Source organism: Quercus lobata, chromosome 4, assembly GCF_001633185.2.
Source record: "Quercus lobata isolate SW786 chromosome 4, ValleyOak3.0 Primary Assembly, whole genome shotgun sequence".
In the NCBI taxonomy this organism is placed as follows: Eukaryota; Viridiplantae; Streptophyta; class Magnoliopsida; order Fagales; family Fagaceae; genus Quercus; species Quercus lobata.
In genome coordinates this window covers 62113493-62130361 of record NC_044907.1, presented here as the reverse complement: position 1 = coordinate 62130361, position 16869 = coordinate 62113493, and the positions used below count along the sequence as shown (strand labels likewise).

Below are 16869 nucleotides of genomic sequence, written 5' to 3'. Positions count from 1 at the left end.
ACAACATTCCTTATTAAACCAGACTCTACTGCTCAACACAAACACATACAAATACATTGGCACACACTACAGCGGTATGTAGCATATCAGGATCTTAGGATCCTAACAGTAGGTAGTGTAATCATCTTTTTATATACACAATTTATATAATTTTAATACTTAAATTTGATAGCAATGGTACACCAAGGCAAATATTGAATTGTTTTCAAAACAACTTAAATTGAAATCACCAATAATTTAAGGATGGTATTGAACACTAACCTACAATATTAACTTAATAGTTTAGCTGAAATTACAACAATAACAACAAAACCTTAATCTTAAATTTTGGAGTCAACTAAGGATCTTTGGAAAATTAATTAGGGTTGGTCGCATGAATTTTTTTTCCTTCATTTTATTGTATTTGAAGTCATACGATAGTTTAGCCTGTTCGGTTAGGAAAAAAAAAAATCGAAGTTTTCCTCTCAACCAACAACAGAAGTTGGAAAAAGGATTCCTCTTTTGTTAAAATGGAAACTAAAATTAAGGGAAAATCAAATACAAAATAGTCTAGGGTAACCAATTCCCCACGCATTTGCGAGTTATTAGTTTACAATAATAGTTGGATGGTCTAAATAGGATACCAAAAGATCTCGTACAACTACTTCTTGCCTTCGCCAAAAGGCATGTGCAATGATTTTATTCTGAGTGTGTATTTTGAATTCACAATATCTCAGAGTGTTGAAAGAAGAATCTACAACTAGAAATTAAAGCATTCATGGGTGAAAAATATTACATAGCTTATGAAATGAGGATGTCCACAACTGATTTAGCAAAATACTTTTATAATGATTTTTGGAATATTTTAGAGCTAGAGGTGTTTAGGAGCTCTTTGATTGTCAAGCTAACCAAAGGAATGTGATAACTCCTCTTTATTGGAGAAACTGGTTTTTGGCACAACTTTTATGATCTTAATAAGGTGGGAAGGTAAGACATACTAATAACTCATTTTGAAAATTTCTTCCTCTTTGATAAGAAGGGTACCAAGGCCAATTCAATGGTTACAGCAGAAAGGGAAGAATTCTCTTATCTCTTTCTCTTTATTTATTTATTTTTTTTCTACACCTAGACCCAAACTATTTTGACTAGGAGGACTTGGCTCTTTTAACTATGAGGGCTCTGTTCCGACATTTGCTTTTTTTAATACCTAGTCCCCTTACATTTAGTTACAGTGTCCCATTTATTTTTTATATATGAAATAGAAAAAGTTTAGCTCCAAACCAATTTGAAACTATTTTTCTCAAAACTATTTTTCTCAATCATACTATGTGGGTAATTGATGAAACCATCCAATCTGATAAATGCCTTCACAGAGAGAGAGAGAGAGAGAGAGAGAGGATACCATCGAATGGAAGTGGTCCTTGTAACATACGAATCTAAATGACACCAGTTGCATGATGCCCTATGAATGCAACATTAAATTTTGCTTCCGATCTTGGATTTGGGTTCATGGTTAAGAAGCCCTACTACCCATGTCACTGAGTATTTAATACACTCCTATTCCCTAATATTTACCCTCGACCATCAACACTGTAGAAACCAACATGATTACAGACCAAATATAAATGTCTGGTTGCTCCTAGAAAGTTTGATTCTGATGCTCAAATTAAATTCTGCCTTTGATCCACCTACTGCTAGTGTATCCTTCAGTGCTACAAGCCTACAAGTGCTCAAACAAAATGTTTTTTGATCCATCCGTTAGTATTGTGGACAAAAAAACCCATTACTAACTAAAATTTCAAACCTTAAAAAATGAGAAAGATACTAATCAGAAAAAGGATTATACAAAACATCGTAACCCGCTTTTAATAACTGATTTCCACTAGGGGAAACTGAGGAACTTCATGAACAAAAACATGTCCATTTTGCCACTTCCTGCATGAACATACACATCTTACAGAACAGATTGCCGATACAATCCAGTGAAGATTGACAGGGGCAGAAGCAGATCTAATCCACAGAACTAAATCAATTTCAAACATAATGATACATGGAGCATTTACAAAGAGCCGTTTGCAGTAATTCTACAATGCACAAGAACAAGGCAAAGTATTTTCTTTAAATTGGCACCCAGGCAAAGACATCCTTTGCATCTCAGCCATTAGAAGTATGTTTCTCCACGAAAAGCATTAATTTTATTCTTCTAATGGCTTACAAGCATTCTGTTCCTTAAGAGATGGATCCACTAAATTGATCTAGATTACTCCTGCAGCAGGAGTAATCTGGTCCTGCCCTCAAGTTGTGAATTGTGATTTCAGCACAGCTAAGCTATGGGGCATAAAATAGGATTATTTTGTCTTTCCTTTCTTATGTCATTTCTGGGGAATAAATATAACCACAGCTTGAATTCCGCAAAGTAACTTCCCCCCGTAAATATACAGGAAATCTTTTACCTTCAATTGTTAATGCATTTGGCTTCTTTTTTATCCGAACAGGAAACTAAAGTGGTGAAGGATCTGGAACCACTTCATGGATTTACCATTCCAATTACCCAACATAACATTGGGTATGGATTTAGCCACCTCCATGAGGCAACTATCACTGCAGCCAACATGGAAGATGTTTCTTCCTCATGCATGCCTCGAAGCACTGCCGTGCAACTGTGTAGTTCTTAAATGGGGCTCATCCTGCAACTAGTGTTAGAAACACAAATTAGTAAAACCATGTCTGAAAAAGTACAGTTCAATCAATATAACTGCCCCATATTGCAAACTAACCTGAAGGCTATAACTGAAATTTGCTGGTGGTCGAAAATCCAACTGCCCCTAATTGAATGAAAGCATAATTGAGGAAGTTTCATCACATGAATGACATTTTCATTAACCATATTTCTCTACAAATTTTTCATGTGATTATAAATACTATACCAGCCCATGAATGCTTTGTTGAGTCCCAAAAAAACCATCATGGCTAGGTGCTATTGAATTCAATTGACCCTACAAGCATATAAATCATAATATTAAAAACATATATATTTAAAAAAAAAATAATAATAAAAAAAAAACACATACAATGGTTACTTTAGGTAAGCATATCTTTAATAATGACCTTTATTGAAAATATATATATATATATCAGGGTATTAAATTTATCATGACTTACCAGCCCCTGGATGCTATGTTGATTTACATAGTACCCATCATGAGGTGGCTCCATTAAGTTCAACTGCGACCATGTACAAATATCATAATTAACATCAGTACATTTTTTACAATAACTGCAAAACCCTGGATTATGTAAAATAGCCCAAGGTAATAATAATATGTACCAGTCCTTGCACGTTCTGTTGGGCACCATAATATCCAGTAAGGGACATCCCATCTGAGCTTAGATTATCCTACAAGAATGAATGCCCAAGAGAAATTGATCAATTAAATCAGTGCAGGTAGGATGCAGAACTTCTATTGTCCCGAGCAACCAAAAAAATGCACAAACTCTTTCACTTCTTTTCAATCACAACTATTTATTTAGCCCCATTTCCAACAAGATTTGAAATTTTATATTTAGAATTTGAATAAATTTGCGGCACTAGGTGTTCCTGATATAGAATGGGTCAAATTTGATTTTATTTGTAATATCATTTTTATCATGATCCTAAAACATTCCATTTAAGCATTGTAATTAGATCATAACCAGAATGAAGATTAGACAAACCATCTGTTGTAAGCTGTCTTGTGGCTCAACAAGTAGAACATCTGGCTCTGCCGGTACCTAGAATTAGAATATAGAGGCATTATTCAAATCTTTTTTCTTTTTTGAAAAATACATTTAGTAATAGAAACATTACAAGAAATAAAAAATATAAGCACATGAACCATCAACATCAGAACTAACCTTTCTTTTCTTATATGTACTTTTCTTCTTACTTGTTTTAGCTACTAAGCTTCCTCGACTCTCCTCTTCTTCACGAAGAGCAAGAGCATTGCCACTAGATTCTGCAGCACTAATGGTAATGTTATTCACATTCACACAATTCTTCAGAGCTTCTACTAGTGCCCGAAAAGAAATACTATAGCTCTCTTCAGATAATGATCCCTCTTCACTCAATTCAATGGCTCTTTTACATAAATCATTGTAACGCTGCACCCTAGTCTGTATCCTTTCTGTTCCTTCAACCACTGTTTCCCTGCTCTTTGCATCTTTTGTCCACCTCTTCAAAATATAATGGGGTGGAATGCTTGAAAGACCACAAATTTGGAGAACAATCATCGAATGTCTACAAAGGAAACCTTTGTATTCAAACAAACGACAGAAACAAGAAACCTCTGACCTTGTTTCATTCCACAATACCATAAAATATTCATCCTTCTCACAATCTTGAACCCTAAAAGTAGTAGTTGTTCCATCTTCACTTTCTTTTTTAGGATGGCAGCCAACTACGCCCAAAACCTCAACTTGGAATTTCTTAAAAATTGCATGAGTGTAAACTGTTGACAATTGTTTTTCCCAAGGAGAAGGAGATTTTAATGCAGGCTGTTTGTGCCATGTATCAAAATCTGCTATGGCTTCCTCTTCATACCTATTTTGTAGGATTGTCCCGTATTGTTTCACAAGCTCTTTGAGAGTAATTTTCTTATGAATGTACTTGTCAAAGAAAGCATTCATACTTTCGGAACGCTGAGGTGTAGACATTCCAGCTAAAAAAGAATCCCCCATATAAATAGGCACCCACTTTTTTCGATCTTCATACAATGACTGTATCCATTCATCATCTTGAAGTTCAAATCTAGTAACTATTTTCCACCACCTCATGTCAAACTGTTCATCTGTCCATGACTTGAGAATGCACTTGTTAAACTTTGGCAAAAAATTCTCATGCTGTTTTATCACATTAGCTAGAGTTTCAGGGATCTTTTCCAATATATTCCAAAGAGAAAAGAAATGGCGTGTATTTGGGAAGACTTCCTCAATGGCTGCCTTCAAGGCTTTGTCTTGATCAGTGATTATCACTTTGGGAGCTTGCCCACCCATTGCTCTAAGCCACGTCTTCATTAACCAAACAAATGTTGATCTAGTCTCATCTGCAACCAACGCACATCCAAACAACATGGACTGGAAGTGATGGTTCACCCCAACAAAAGGAGCAAATGGCAATTTATCGTTGCTTTTGAGATAGGAGGTATCAAAAGAAACAACATCACTAAAACTGATGTAATCATGCCTACTTTTGGCATCAACCCAAAACAGATTTCTCAAACGCTGCTCTTCATTCAAATCCATCGCATAAAAGAAGTTTGGATTCTCCTTTTGGATACGCTTAAAGTACTCAAGCATAACTTGGGCATCTCCTTCATCCAAAGTCAAGTAACGGCCTTTATCAAACTGATAATTTATGTCACCCTGAAGAAACCCAAGATTTTGATATCCACCAGATTGTCTAGACATTTCAACATACATCTTTCTTGTCCGTTCACTAACAGCATGCAAAATGTCAATATTATTCTTTTCAGCTAACTTTACATTTCTGTGAATCCGAAAATGATATGCTAAAGCAGGTAAAAGTTCATGATTATGCTCTTTTATGAATTCATGAATAATCCACTTCCCATCTGCCTTTCTCTTCACATGCATGCTGGCTTTGCAGTCTGTCTTTTTCACGCTTGGTCGCCGACTACTCCCACTATCTGATTCTGGAGTGACTCCGTATCTGGAACATGCAAATTTAGCATCAATAAATTCTTTTGATTTCTTTGAGCGACGACTGTTTTTAATTGAAGTGGTGAATCCCATAGATTTGGCATATTCTTGATAGAATGAGTATGCTGCCTCATGTGATTCAAATTCAATGCCATTGCGTGGCTCAAAATCTGTATCCCCTTCAAACATTGTAACATCCCTTTTAGGAGAACTAACCCCAACATCTCTGTTATGCACTTCATCCACAAAATCACCTATGTTTTCATTCACTCTGGCACTAAGCACATTGTCTTGACAGTCCACCATAGTATCAACTGCACTTTGAATCCTGGTAGTCCTTATTGTTCAGCAAAAGGTAATTTATCATTTGTTTCCATGAAGAGGGAAAAGGGGGTTTTGGAGCTTTCAACTTTTCTGGTCTTCATCTCATTAAGACCTCTAGTTTGATTCAGGCTACCTTTGCCCCCCAGAAACCAAAATCAAGCAGCAAGCTAAAAATAACCTTTTCCCTAACATCCAATCTTTCCAATTTTAGACCTGAAGATGCACAAAGAAAATAATTCAAAAACAAAGAAGAAGAAGAAAGAAAGAACTAATCATAGAAATTTAGAAAACAATGCACACAAACAAAATTGTCAAAACATCTTTGGACCTTCTCCTCAAAAAATTCTAAATGTCTTTAATAACCAAGCCCTTGAAAAAAATTAGGCTACCCCACCAAAAAGAGATACACAATCATTTTAAGGGATTTTCAAGAGCACTTCCAAGTTGAATTTTATGTTGAAAATTACCTTCACCTTAAACCTAATTGGAAATAGTTACTCATATATATATATATATATATATCCATATGAGAAGTATTAAAAATCGGCTACCTCAAGAGTAATTTTAAACAAGTAAACATCATTATTAAGTCAAGATGTCAGTTCAAACTACACTACCACCATACTATTTATATTCTTTCTTTCTTTCTTTTTTCCTTTTTTTTTATTTTTTTGAAAAGTATGAAATATATATTCAAAACACTACTTAATGCAAAGTAGCACAAAGCATATCAAACAATACAAAAAAAATAGAGAAAAGAAAAAACAAAAAAGAAGCACTAATTACAAAGAAAAAGAGAGCTAAGGAACAAAGAAAGAGAATCACTAGATGTGAATCCCCAAGCCTTAGACCAATCAAAAAGGGATCCTAAAAAGAGAGCAAGCAACTGGTCATCCGATCTATCCATGTCCTCAAAAGTCAGCCGACTACGTTCCCTCAAAATACACCACATCAAACACAACAGAACTAAATTCCAAATGTGAGATGAATGCTTCCCTAACCAATTCCACCTACTAAATAGAAAACCTATCACTGAATGGGAGGGAACCCACAAAATCCCAAAAGTTCTAAAGACAAAGCCCCACAGCCGATAAGCCTTTCCACAATGTAATAACAAATGATCCACGGTCTCTCCACAACAATGACACATAATGCACTAGTCAACGAAATCAAAACCCCTAACCTACAAGTAATCTCCCATGAGAATCCTATCCCATGTGGCTGTCCAAACAAAGAAAGAGACACGCCAAGGTGCATTAACCTTCCAAATACCTTTCCATGAGAAAAAAACGGAGGAAGAACCATGTAACTTATGATAAAACAAACGGATATGAAAATCCCCGTTCTTCGTTAACTTCCATCTCATACAATCACCATCCATCACTAAAGGTAAATTGGATGCCAAGAATCAAGAGGAAATCATTCACCACATCTGCCTCCCAATCACTAGGACCCCGAATAAAACGACCATCCCAAGTTCTCCTATCCCTCGCTCCTGGGCGTATCAAAGATGAGTCTACAGAAGCCACTCTGTTAGCAGCAAAATTGTACAAGAACAGAAAAGCCAAATGGAGCAAAAGATCCCCACACCACCAATTTGTCCAAAATTTCAATCTATTCCCCACCCCAACCTTAAACTGGATGTTTTTGCTAAAAACTTCCCAACCCATCCGAATACTTCTCCACAAACCACAACCATGAACACCCCTTCCCAACTTGGAGGTCCACACCTCCCCCCCCCCCAATTCTTCCCCAAATTTCAAAGCTACCACCCTCCTCCAAAGCCAAGTCTCCTTGACCCCAAATCACCAAAGCCACTTTCCTAGTAGAGCTTTATTGAAAGTGGTCAGTTTCCTAATCCTAAACCGCCATTGGCAATACGCATACACACCTTATCCCATCCAACCAATGTGTCTTAGAATCACCCCACAAAAAATCCCTTTGTAGCCTCTCAATTTTGTTAGCCACGTGTAGGAATGGTGAAAAGAGAAAAAAAAATAATAGTAAGTAGGTAGGCTAGATAACGTACTTCTAAGCAAAGTCGGTCTATTTATATTCTTTATTTGGGTAGAAGTAGCATTTTTATAATATCAGATAAAGTGGCAAATAATAAACATGTCCACGCTTAAAGCATGTAATGTCCTTAGACACATCAACCTAATTGGTACTTCTGATGCTCTTAAGAATATTGGTTAAGATGGTTTGTCCAGTTGATATAAAAATCCAGAGTCTCCAAAACTTGAGCAGTGAACTAAATACTTCACTTGATTATCTCCAAATTAATATTATGAAATAACTCTGGTAAAACCTCCAAGGTTGGATTCCTCTAAACAACATCCCACCCCCACCACTTAGTTTCAGATTTGATATTTTCTTTTCCTCATTACCATATAAACATTTTTTTTTATGAACATTACCATATAAACATGAGAATGATTTCCTAATGATCACAATATAACATAGGAAGGTCTTTTATCCATATCAAATCTAAATTTGAGTCATGATCCAATCAATAATTCCTTTTTTTTAACCATTCTTTTCCTTATCAATTCTTTGTTTTCTAAAACCTACGCCTCCCTTGTACATCTTTCCACCTTTTCGTTTTATTTTTTATTTTTTAAAAAGGTGGTCAAAAACAAAAGAGAAAACTGTAGTGCACCATTTTAACTGATAAACTTTCCTGAAAATCATTTATATTCTATTCAAAATAGGACTTCAGGTGCATATACAGAATTGAAATCAAGATTCCAATCAGTGGTTGTAAAATCCAAAACAGGAAATTGTAAGACTTGTCAAGAAAAGGCTCCAAAGCTTAAAATTAAAGGCCATATTCAATTGAAAGAATTACAATAGTAACTCAAGGAATATTAACAATATGGCCTTAACATCTAATCCAATGTTACAATCCCAAGCTTCTTCAGGAGCACTGCCACTGCACCTATATAAAGTGACACTCACCATCTATTATGCTTCATAGAAGTTTGTAGTGGTTTTTGTAGCAATATAAACTATAATTTTATTGAATAGAGCACTAAAGAAACAGGACGAAATTTGTGATGGCAATTCTGCGGCCTTAAAGCCAAATGCAAAACTAGACCCATCAGTAGATATTTTTATTCCAGGGTTTATAGACAAACCCCGCATGCTTGTCAAACCCAATTGTCATTCATTTTTAGAAAACCATTAGCAAGCCAGAAGAATAGGATGCCCACCCTAAGGGCACTAATGTTGTTATTTAGGTCAATGAAGAGGTCAAAGCACAAGGCAAACATTTTAAAGTGTCCTTTACCCAATGAGATAGAATCTGCCTCCAACATTACATGGAAATGGTTCTTCTAAAACATAATTTGAAATTTAATTTAAACATAAATTCCTTATGTAAATTTTTATTCATGCACACAATTAATTTCAGGATCTATATTTATGATAGTGACCAAAATTATCATTTAACCAAGATAAACTAGGCTTCTGAACATGAACAATGGTTTGAAGCTTTGAACTCCCACTCAAACTCTTAGTTTGACAAAGATTGCCATACATAAAGATTCCCTCCCAAAAAAAAAAAAAAATCTTATAGCTGAAAACTGAAAAGAGTCAATATCATCCAAAACACAATGACACAAAAATAATCTAAAAGTGTATATATATGGGATTAGAAACAAAATCAAAATGAAATGAGAAAATGCATGCCTTAGTGCATGTAACATGATAAATTAGTTCAACTCATGGTCCATAAAGCTTATCTGTGATATATGGCATTGACACATGGTCATAAACATGCATATCATGTTTAAACAACTGAACATCTATACCTTCCATTCACTATCATACTCTTTTTCCTTCGAATTACATGACTCCAAAGTACTCAAATTAATCTAGAACAAGTTTTTCCATTTTTATCAATGTATATGTGTATAAAAGATGAATTCAAGTTACACCTAGTGTAACATCACAAGAGTTCACCCTTTTTAAACTGTAGATTTGAATGAGATCTAACGGTAAATAAGACACTACTTGACACGTCATCAATATGATTAATTTCTACCTACCTTCACCTCATTTATTTCTATATTTTCCAAAATTCTGTCTCTCCCTATTCCTGAAGTTCTTCATTTTTTCTTTTTTTTTTCCTCTAGACTCACCTCCTCCTCCTTCTCCACTGCCCCTGCTGATCAGAAGCTAACTGCCCCACACTGCAGAATTTTTACCACTTCAGTTCACGGTACTTCAAAGATTGATTAGAAGGGTTTTTTTTTTTTTTTTTTTTTTTTTTTCCTTTTTTTATTCGGTCTTTTCCTTTTACAATTCAGCTGACTGCATATTTTTATAAGGCTCACCTTTTTTTAAGTAAAAATATATAAATTTTCATTTATGAGAAAAATATGTATGAATACAAGTGAGGTATACTACCATGGTTTTGTTGTTACAATTGTTTGCAATGAGAACCAATAACTGATGGGTATGCTTTTTGCATATCACATCTTGCAAAACTGACTTTCCTCCAAGTAAAGCCATTAACACGTCATCCAATTCTAGCTGCCAGGTGCTGGTTCTTCATGAGCAGTGATTGTCATACAGTCCTGAATCCTGTGCTTGTTGGTAGTCCTTTAGCACATTCATGCCGCACTCAAATATCTGTGTTATTATACGGCTGAATTGATGTCCCATCCTATGTGGCTGTTGAGGTCACCAATGGCTGATCATATCGTGATATAGAAGACTAGGATCTCTATGCTAAGATTACCTAAGCATAGCCTTACTGCAATCTAAAAACAAAGAAGTGCAAAAAGTGAATCCTAAGGCCAACAACTGTGTCCATTTGAAGAATTGCCCAACCCCATGCTTAGGGCTTCTTCATGGCTGATCAACCAAGTGCTGCCTTCAAAATTTGCTTCTATACCCTTCGATAATTTACCCACCATTTCAATCACCAATCACCAATCACACTTCCTAACCCCCCATCTTTTTCTTTTCTTTTCTTTTTTTATGGATAATTCAATATTTGGGGGAGGGGGAATTTGAACCCTAGACATCTCCATTGGAAACACTAAAAGGTGTCAATTGAGCTACAAGACTCTTGGTAATTCCTAACTCCTGTCTTACTAGATATGTTAAAAAAACAAACTGGTTCAATTAAAAGGGTTTTTTTTATGATAACTAAATGCTTTATCAGATTCAGAAAAAAGTACATACTTTATCAAAAAGAGAGATATCAAAGGCTCAAAGCACACAGGATGTACGAAAGAGTCCCTGAAAAAATAATAATCAAAATTTTATGTAATCCAATTAATAAAGACAAGAGTAGAACAAAAAAGGGATACTGCCTAAGCCGACATCTAGTTAAGCAATAATATCAAGAAAGAAGACTTAAGGGATACTAGAGAATGTTTGATACTATCAAATGTCCAACTAATCTGTTCTCTCCAAATAGACCTCACAAGAGAATGTGGAATAGCATTCCAAATTTCACCACTACTATGAAAACTAAACTGTCCTTTCCAGAATCACATAATGAACCCAAACATACCAAGTAATATGACCAAATATTTGCTGTTATTGGACAGTGAAATAGAAGACCATCATCAACCAAGAGGTCCAAGACACCAGATTGTTTTACAAATGCAACACCAGTGCACCACAATCATCCTCTTAATAAAGATTTATACCACATAAGAAATTATTATATAAGCTAAAACTGCACTTACTAAACTAAACAACCTCATAAACAGATAAATTATATGCAATGCCGTATTGCATATGGTATTCATCAAAAACAATTTTTTTTTTTTTTTTTTGATAAGATGATATTCATCAAAATATACCATATATACATCATCATCATCAAGAACAACAATGAAGGCTGTCCCAAAACTAAGGGGTCAGCTATGAATCCCAAACAAATTATTCAGGGAAAATACCATATACAATCAATCTCACATATTTTTGCACATAGTCCAATATGGTAAAAATATAATAGGAAATATTCTAAATTTATGATCAGAGAACAACGCGCGCACACAGAGAAGAAAACCTTTATTCCTTCTTTGTGAAAGAATTTATCACTTGAACTCTATTTGATTGGGCTTAAAACCAAACTAAGAAGCAGACACTCAAAACCCTTGGTTTGTCCATGTTAGACATGTAACGCCCCAACTCTTCATTGGCAAGATACTGTCCTCTTTGGGAGTGACACAAGTCTCTCCCTCAAGGTTTTAAAAGGCCTCTTAAGTAGGGTGAGGTGAGAGAGAACCAAATCTTGACTAAGTCCCACATTGCTTAGGTAGGGAGTGTCCTAAGCCTTATATGGAGGGCCTTGGACTCTAATTAGCAAGAGACCTTTTAAACCTTGAGAGAGAGACTCGTATCACTCCCAAAGAGGACAATATCTTGCCAATGAAGAGTTAGGGAGTTACAAGACCAAAAGATATTAATTCATTAATTTATTAACGTGTCTTAAATTTTCAAGAAAGTGTCCATGCTTCTTAGAAGCCAAATCCCCAACAGATGATGACTAGGTTGTTTCTCTAAGACCGCCAAAGACAATGCTTCTTACAAAGTAATGTTGGAGTTGTACAAATGCCTACATGGTATCCCCCAGCACAATGGACCGGTTCAAATTGTTCATATAGTTAGGAAATGTAGGAACTAAGATCTCAGAGCTATAACATTAATAACGTAGTCATTGCATAGTAATTTTTGCATTGCCAATCTAATTTTTAAGTGATAAATTTCTTATTGGACTTCCAACTAAAAATCAACAAGCAAATAGATAGAACTTCTAAACCCTCTGCTTGTTTCCCAACAAAACCAATGAATGCTTCACAAAATTAAATACCACCCAAAACCCATTAAAACCAAAGCTTTCAATAGCTCTCCACTGGTGGAGGTGGTTGCTTCCACCTCTCTCAGGTTCAGATAATAACAAAAAATTATTTAAAAAAAAAAAAAAAATTGAATTACCCACTTTCTTTCTTTTCCCACACTTTCTCAGCAACCAAACACAATATAATTTAACCAAAAAAAAAAAGGGGTGTCATCATCATGGTAATATTATCAAACAGAAACAGAAACAAAAATGACAGTAACAGCAAAAATATAAAAAGGAGGCAAAAGAGAATTTAAAGTTCAAACCTCAAAAAAACAGGGCGAGAGCGAGTGGGGGTTGTAAGCTGTAAGCGCGAGTGGGGGAAGAGCGTTTCGGAAAATGGGAAAAATGTGAGTTTTAGGTTTTTTGGGAGTAAATCTCACTCGCGAGAGATCGAAGATGTAGATGTAGCTGCTGAGACTGAGACTGAGAGAGAATAGAAGAGAAGAGAAGCGAAGCGAGGGACTATAATTATTAATAAATTAACGTTCACTCGCTCGTTTTGTGTCACTCGCTTTTGGGTTTAAAAGAGGCTTTTTTTTTTTCTGGGACTAACCTATTTTGTTCTGCAATCTCGGCGCGTCGGCCATGGAAGAGACCAAAGGGATGTGTCGGTTTCTTTATTTGGTAAACAACCTATGCATTCCTCGTTTTGGTTTTATAGGGAGACAAAATACACTTCGTCATTGCTCACGCGTGCGTGCGTGTACCGTGCTTTCTCACACATGCGTGGCGCGTGCTTGTATGTAACTTTTAATAACTTTTTTTTTAAAACATATTGTATTGGTTATTGATAAAATTTGGGCTAATTTATTACACTTAGGGTTTGTCTGGAATCTACTTATTTTGCTAAAATTGAAAATATTTTACTGAAAGTACTGTAAATAAAAGTAAAAATTAGTTAAAATAGTACAGTAAAACCCATAAATAGTACTAAAAAGTGCAGTAAAGCTCATGAATAGTAACAAAAATAAACTGAATAATAAAATAAGTTGGAGCCAAACGCACACTTAGGGTCTGTTTGGGATCCGCTTATTTTGCTGAAACTGAAAACTTTTTTCTGAAAGTACTGTAAATAAATGTAAAAGTTAGCTGAAATAGTACAGTGGGACCCATGAATAATACCAAAAAATGCAGTGAAACTCATAAATAGTAGCAAAAATAAGCCGAATAGTAAAACAAACTAGCCTTTTAATTTTTGCCAAACACACACTTAGTTTTGTTTGTTTTAGTAACGATATTTTCTAGAAAATGGATCATTTTTTAAAAAGTATTTTCTATAAAATTATCTCATTTTCCTATATTTGGTAGCAACTTTAAATGAGTTGAAAATCTCCAAACTTCCCTTATTTAATTTGCTTTGAAATAGAATTGTTTTCAAAAAAAAAAAATTAGTGAAAAACAATCTCTAAAAATAAGTCAAATTTTTATGTTGACTAAAAATAGTTTTTCTTTACTTCATTTTTTATGATGCTACCAAACACTAAAAATATGGAAAACTATCTTTACACATTGTTTTCCATTGAAACAAACAAAGCATACTGATTTTGTAAAATAATGACATTCCTTTAAAACTATTTTTGGGACTGTCCAGCCACCCGTGAAATTCGACCCATCTACTTGATTTGGCCAATCCGACAATGTCAGTAATAGTTAGGGACGAGTGGAACTCTTTGAATTATGATACATTTAGGTTGAGTGTCGAGTTATCCATATAAAAATTTGACACATCCAAATTGTTTGATAAAGGCATCAAAGGGGTTATAGATCCGAGAAAGGTAGTCGGAATCTAAAGATCTCTATCTAGATTTGATAGAGATCAAAAATCTAAAAATTTATACTTAATCAAGTGGAGATTTGGAGACCCCTCCCCCTTCGCCCCATCATTGGTCGCCACTTAGGGACATTTGAATGGTTGATAGCAGGTTTCATCCTCTCCCACTCAATGTGTTTATGTCAAGTGACAAGTTAAGCCTTAACTTGACTCCACTCAACCCTGGGCACCCTAAAACTATTTATGAAGTCTCTCTTGTGACTTTCACCATATTTACCTTTGTATTGTGGAGAAAAGAGAGTTCACTGAGAGGGAAAGCAATTTTGGGAAGAATGAGAATAAGGAAGAAAAGAGAGCAGGATGGGGAGCTCGATTTTATATATATAAATATATATATATATATATATATATATAATATTAAAATGCCTAAGCTCCAATGTTGTCTATCTTTAAAAAACCATTGAAACTAAAATGCTCTTTGGCTAATTGGGTTGCTAATCCAACGTGGGTTATTTTATGGGCTTGTTAGGCATATTCTAGGTGAATTAGCCATTTGGTCAGTCCAATGCTAATACTATAAACTATGGACCAAACAAAAAAGAAACAAGATTCTCTCTCCCTTGTAGAAGCCCTTCTCTCTCGCTACAGCACGAGTGCTCTCTCCCTTCATGGGATCCACCTAGGTCTTGGTAACCCAAAAGCTTACAAAACCTCTTCACAGTCATGGATCAAGCAGTTCTAGACAGCATCCAACATCTCAAACTCACCAAGGATGAAGAAGAAGACATCACCATCTCAACCATCAACAGATCAGACCTGCTTGAGGAATGTGCGTTAAGTTTATTTGTTGGCTACTAGCTGAACGACACCAAAACCTACGAACCTTGAAAAGCACGCTATGGTCAGCCTGGAAAATGGGTTCTGATCTACGAATCGTGGAAGTTGGGCAGAACATCCTACAGTTCAAATTTAACTCAATGTACCAAATGGAGTGGGTTGAAAGGAATGGCCCTTGGAACTTTGACAACAATCTCTTACTTCTAACTAGATGGAGAAAAGGGTTGTTTATGGCCACCATAACCTTCACCCATTCTCCATTTTGGGTCCAAGTCTGGGGTCTTCCCTTTGATTGCATGTCAGAGGAAGTGGGAAGAGAACTGGGCAACAAGTTGGGTAGATATATTGAGTCAAACAAGCGATCCTGGCTTTTGGAGCAAGCTAAGTTTATTAGAATTCGTGTGGATCTACCCATTGACAAACCACTTCGAAGGGGTGGTAACATAGTCAATACAGAGGGTGAAAAATTTTGGGTTTCTTTCAAATATGAAAGATTGCCCAACTTTTGCTTCCACTGTGGTCTTCTTGGACATGATGAGAAACACTGTTAGGTGCCACCAAGTGACTCAGGCAACACTAAGCAATATGGGGACTGGCTATGGGCAAATGGTTCCACTAAACTCAATTTGGAAAAATCAAAAGTCACTTTTAGTGGCAGATTTGAGGGAAGAAAGGAAGACAGTTCAGAAGATAGGCACACTTTAGCTCAGGCAGCTTCTAACTCCACGAACATGGAGACGGAACAAGCTGAACTCCCAATCGCTCCAAGAAGCTACACGCTGCCCAACAACAACATGACACCAGGAAACTCTGTCACGTCAAATCATCTCACTGCAAACAATTAGCTGAGAAACGAAAAGGTAAGTCCCTTGAACCCTGTGCCTCAATCTAGGAAATCTCAATTTGAATTTCAAAAAAGCCTAGAAACGGGAAAGGAAATAGGGGATGACTCCTCCACTGTGGGCCTTTTAAGACCCTCCCCACCCAAAACCCAAGAAGTCTCAAGTCCTTTAAAACTCCTCAAAGAGGCCCACCACACTAGCAAGTCACCATGCACCCCATGAGGCCCAAGTAAAGGGAATTTGAAAAAATAGCCAAAGCCCAAAGGCAGCAAGCCCCAAATCCCAACACTTACGCTTAAAACCTTAGTGGGCTCACAGGATCTAAAAGACCAAGCAAGCTTGTTTTATCCGACGAAGATGAAGAAAAGCCCCATAAGAAAATCAGTGACACACCCCTCTTAAATGCAAACAGCTCTCAAGATGGATCGGCAATGACTGCAAAGCAGCACCGTCGGAAGCCATGAATTCACTATGTTGGAACCACCGGGGAATTGGGAACCCCTGGACAGTTTTTGCGCTCCGTGACTACGTGAAGCGCTGGAATCCCAAAC

General features: G+C 36.0%; 1 protein-coding gene across 5 annotated transcripts; it reads right to left on the bottom strand.

Annotated features, from left to right (window-relative positions):
* Positions 1–1819: 1819 nt before the first annotated feature.
* LOC115984339 (protein FAR-RED IMPAIRED RESPONSE 1) lies at positions 1820–13505 on the bottom strand. Of its 5 annotated transcripts, none has more exons than XM_031107342.1 (9): positions 13132–13505; positions 11194–11250; positions 3874–6213; positions 3694–3750; positions 3308–3376; positions 3142–3204; positions 2907–2975; positions 2757–2804; positions 1820–2672 (listed from the first exon to the last, which is right to left on the bottom strand). In XM_031107342.1, exons 3-9 carry the CDS (start codon positions 5980–5982, stop codon positions 2610–2612), a joined length of 2478 nt encoding a protein of 825 aa, XP_030963202.1. In that variant the 5' UTR covers positions 5983–6213; positions 11194–11250; positions 13132–13505; the 3' UTR covers positions 1820–2609. The 5 variants fall into 5 exon arrangements, with proteins under 5 accessions (XP_030963202.1, XP_030963203.1, XP_030963201.1 ...); XM_031107343.1 differs by lacking the exons at positions 11194–11250; positions 13132–13505 and adding exons at positions 10050–10193; positions 10411–11122; XM_031107341.1 differs by lacking the exon at positions 11194–11250.
* Between the last annotated feature and the right edge of the window lie 3364 nt (positions 13506–16869).

Excerpts from the sequence above, each read along its gene's own strand:
- LOC115984339 (XM_031107342.1), bottom strand. The coding sequence starts at position 5,982 with ATGGTGGACTGTCAAGACAATGTGCTTAGTGCCAGAGTGAATGAAAAC. Across the intron at positions 3,751-3,873 it reads GTACATATAAGAAAAGAAAG|GTACCGGCAGAGCCAGATGT; the intron begins GTTAGTTCTGAT and ends TTCTAATTCTAG. Across the intron at positions 2,805-2,906 it reads AACAAAGCATTCATGGGCTG|GGGCAGTTGGATTTTCGACC; the intron begins GTATAGTATTTA and ends TCATTCAATTAG.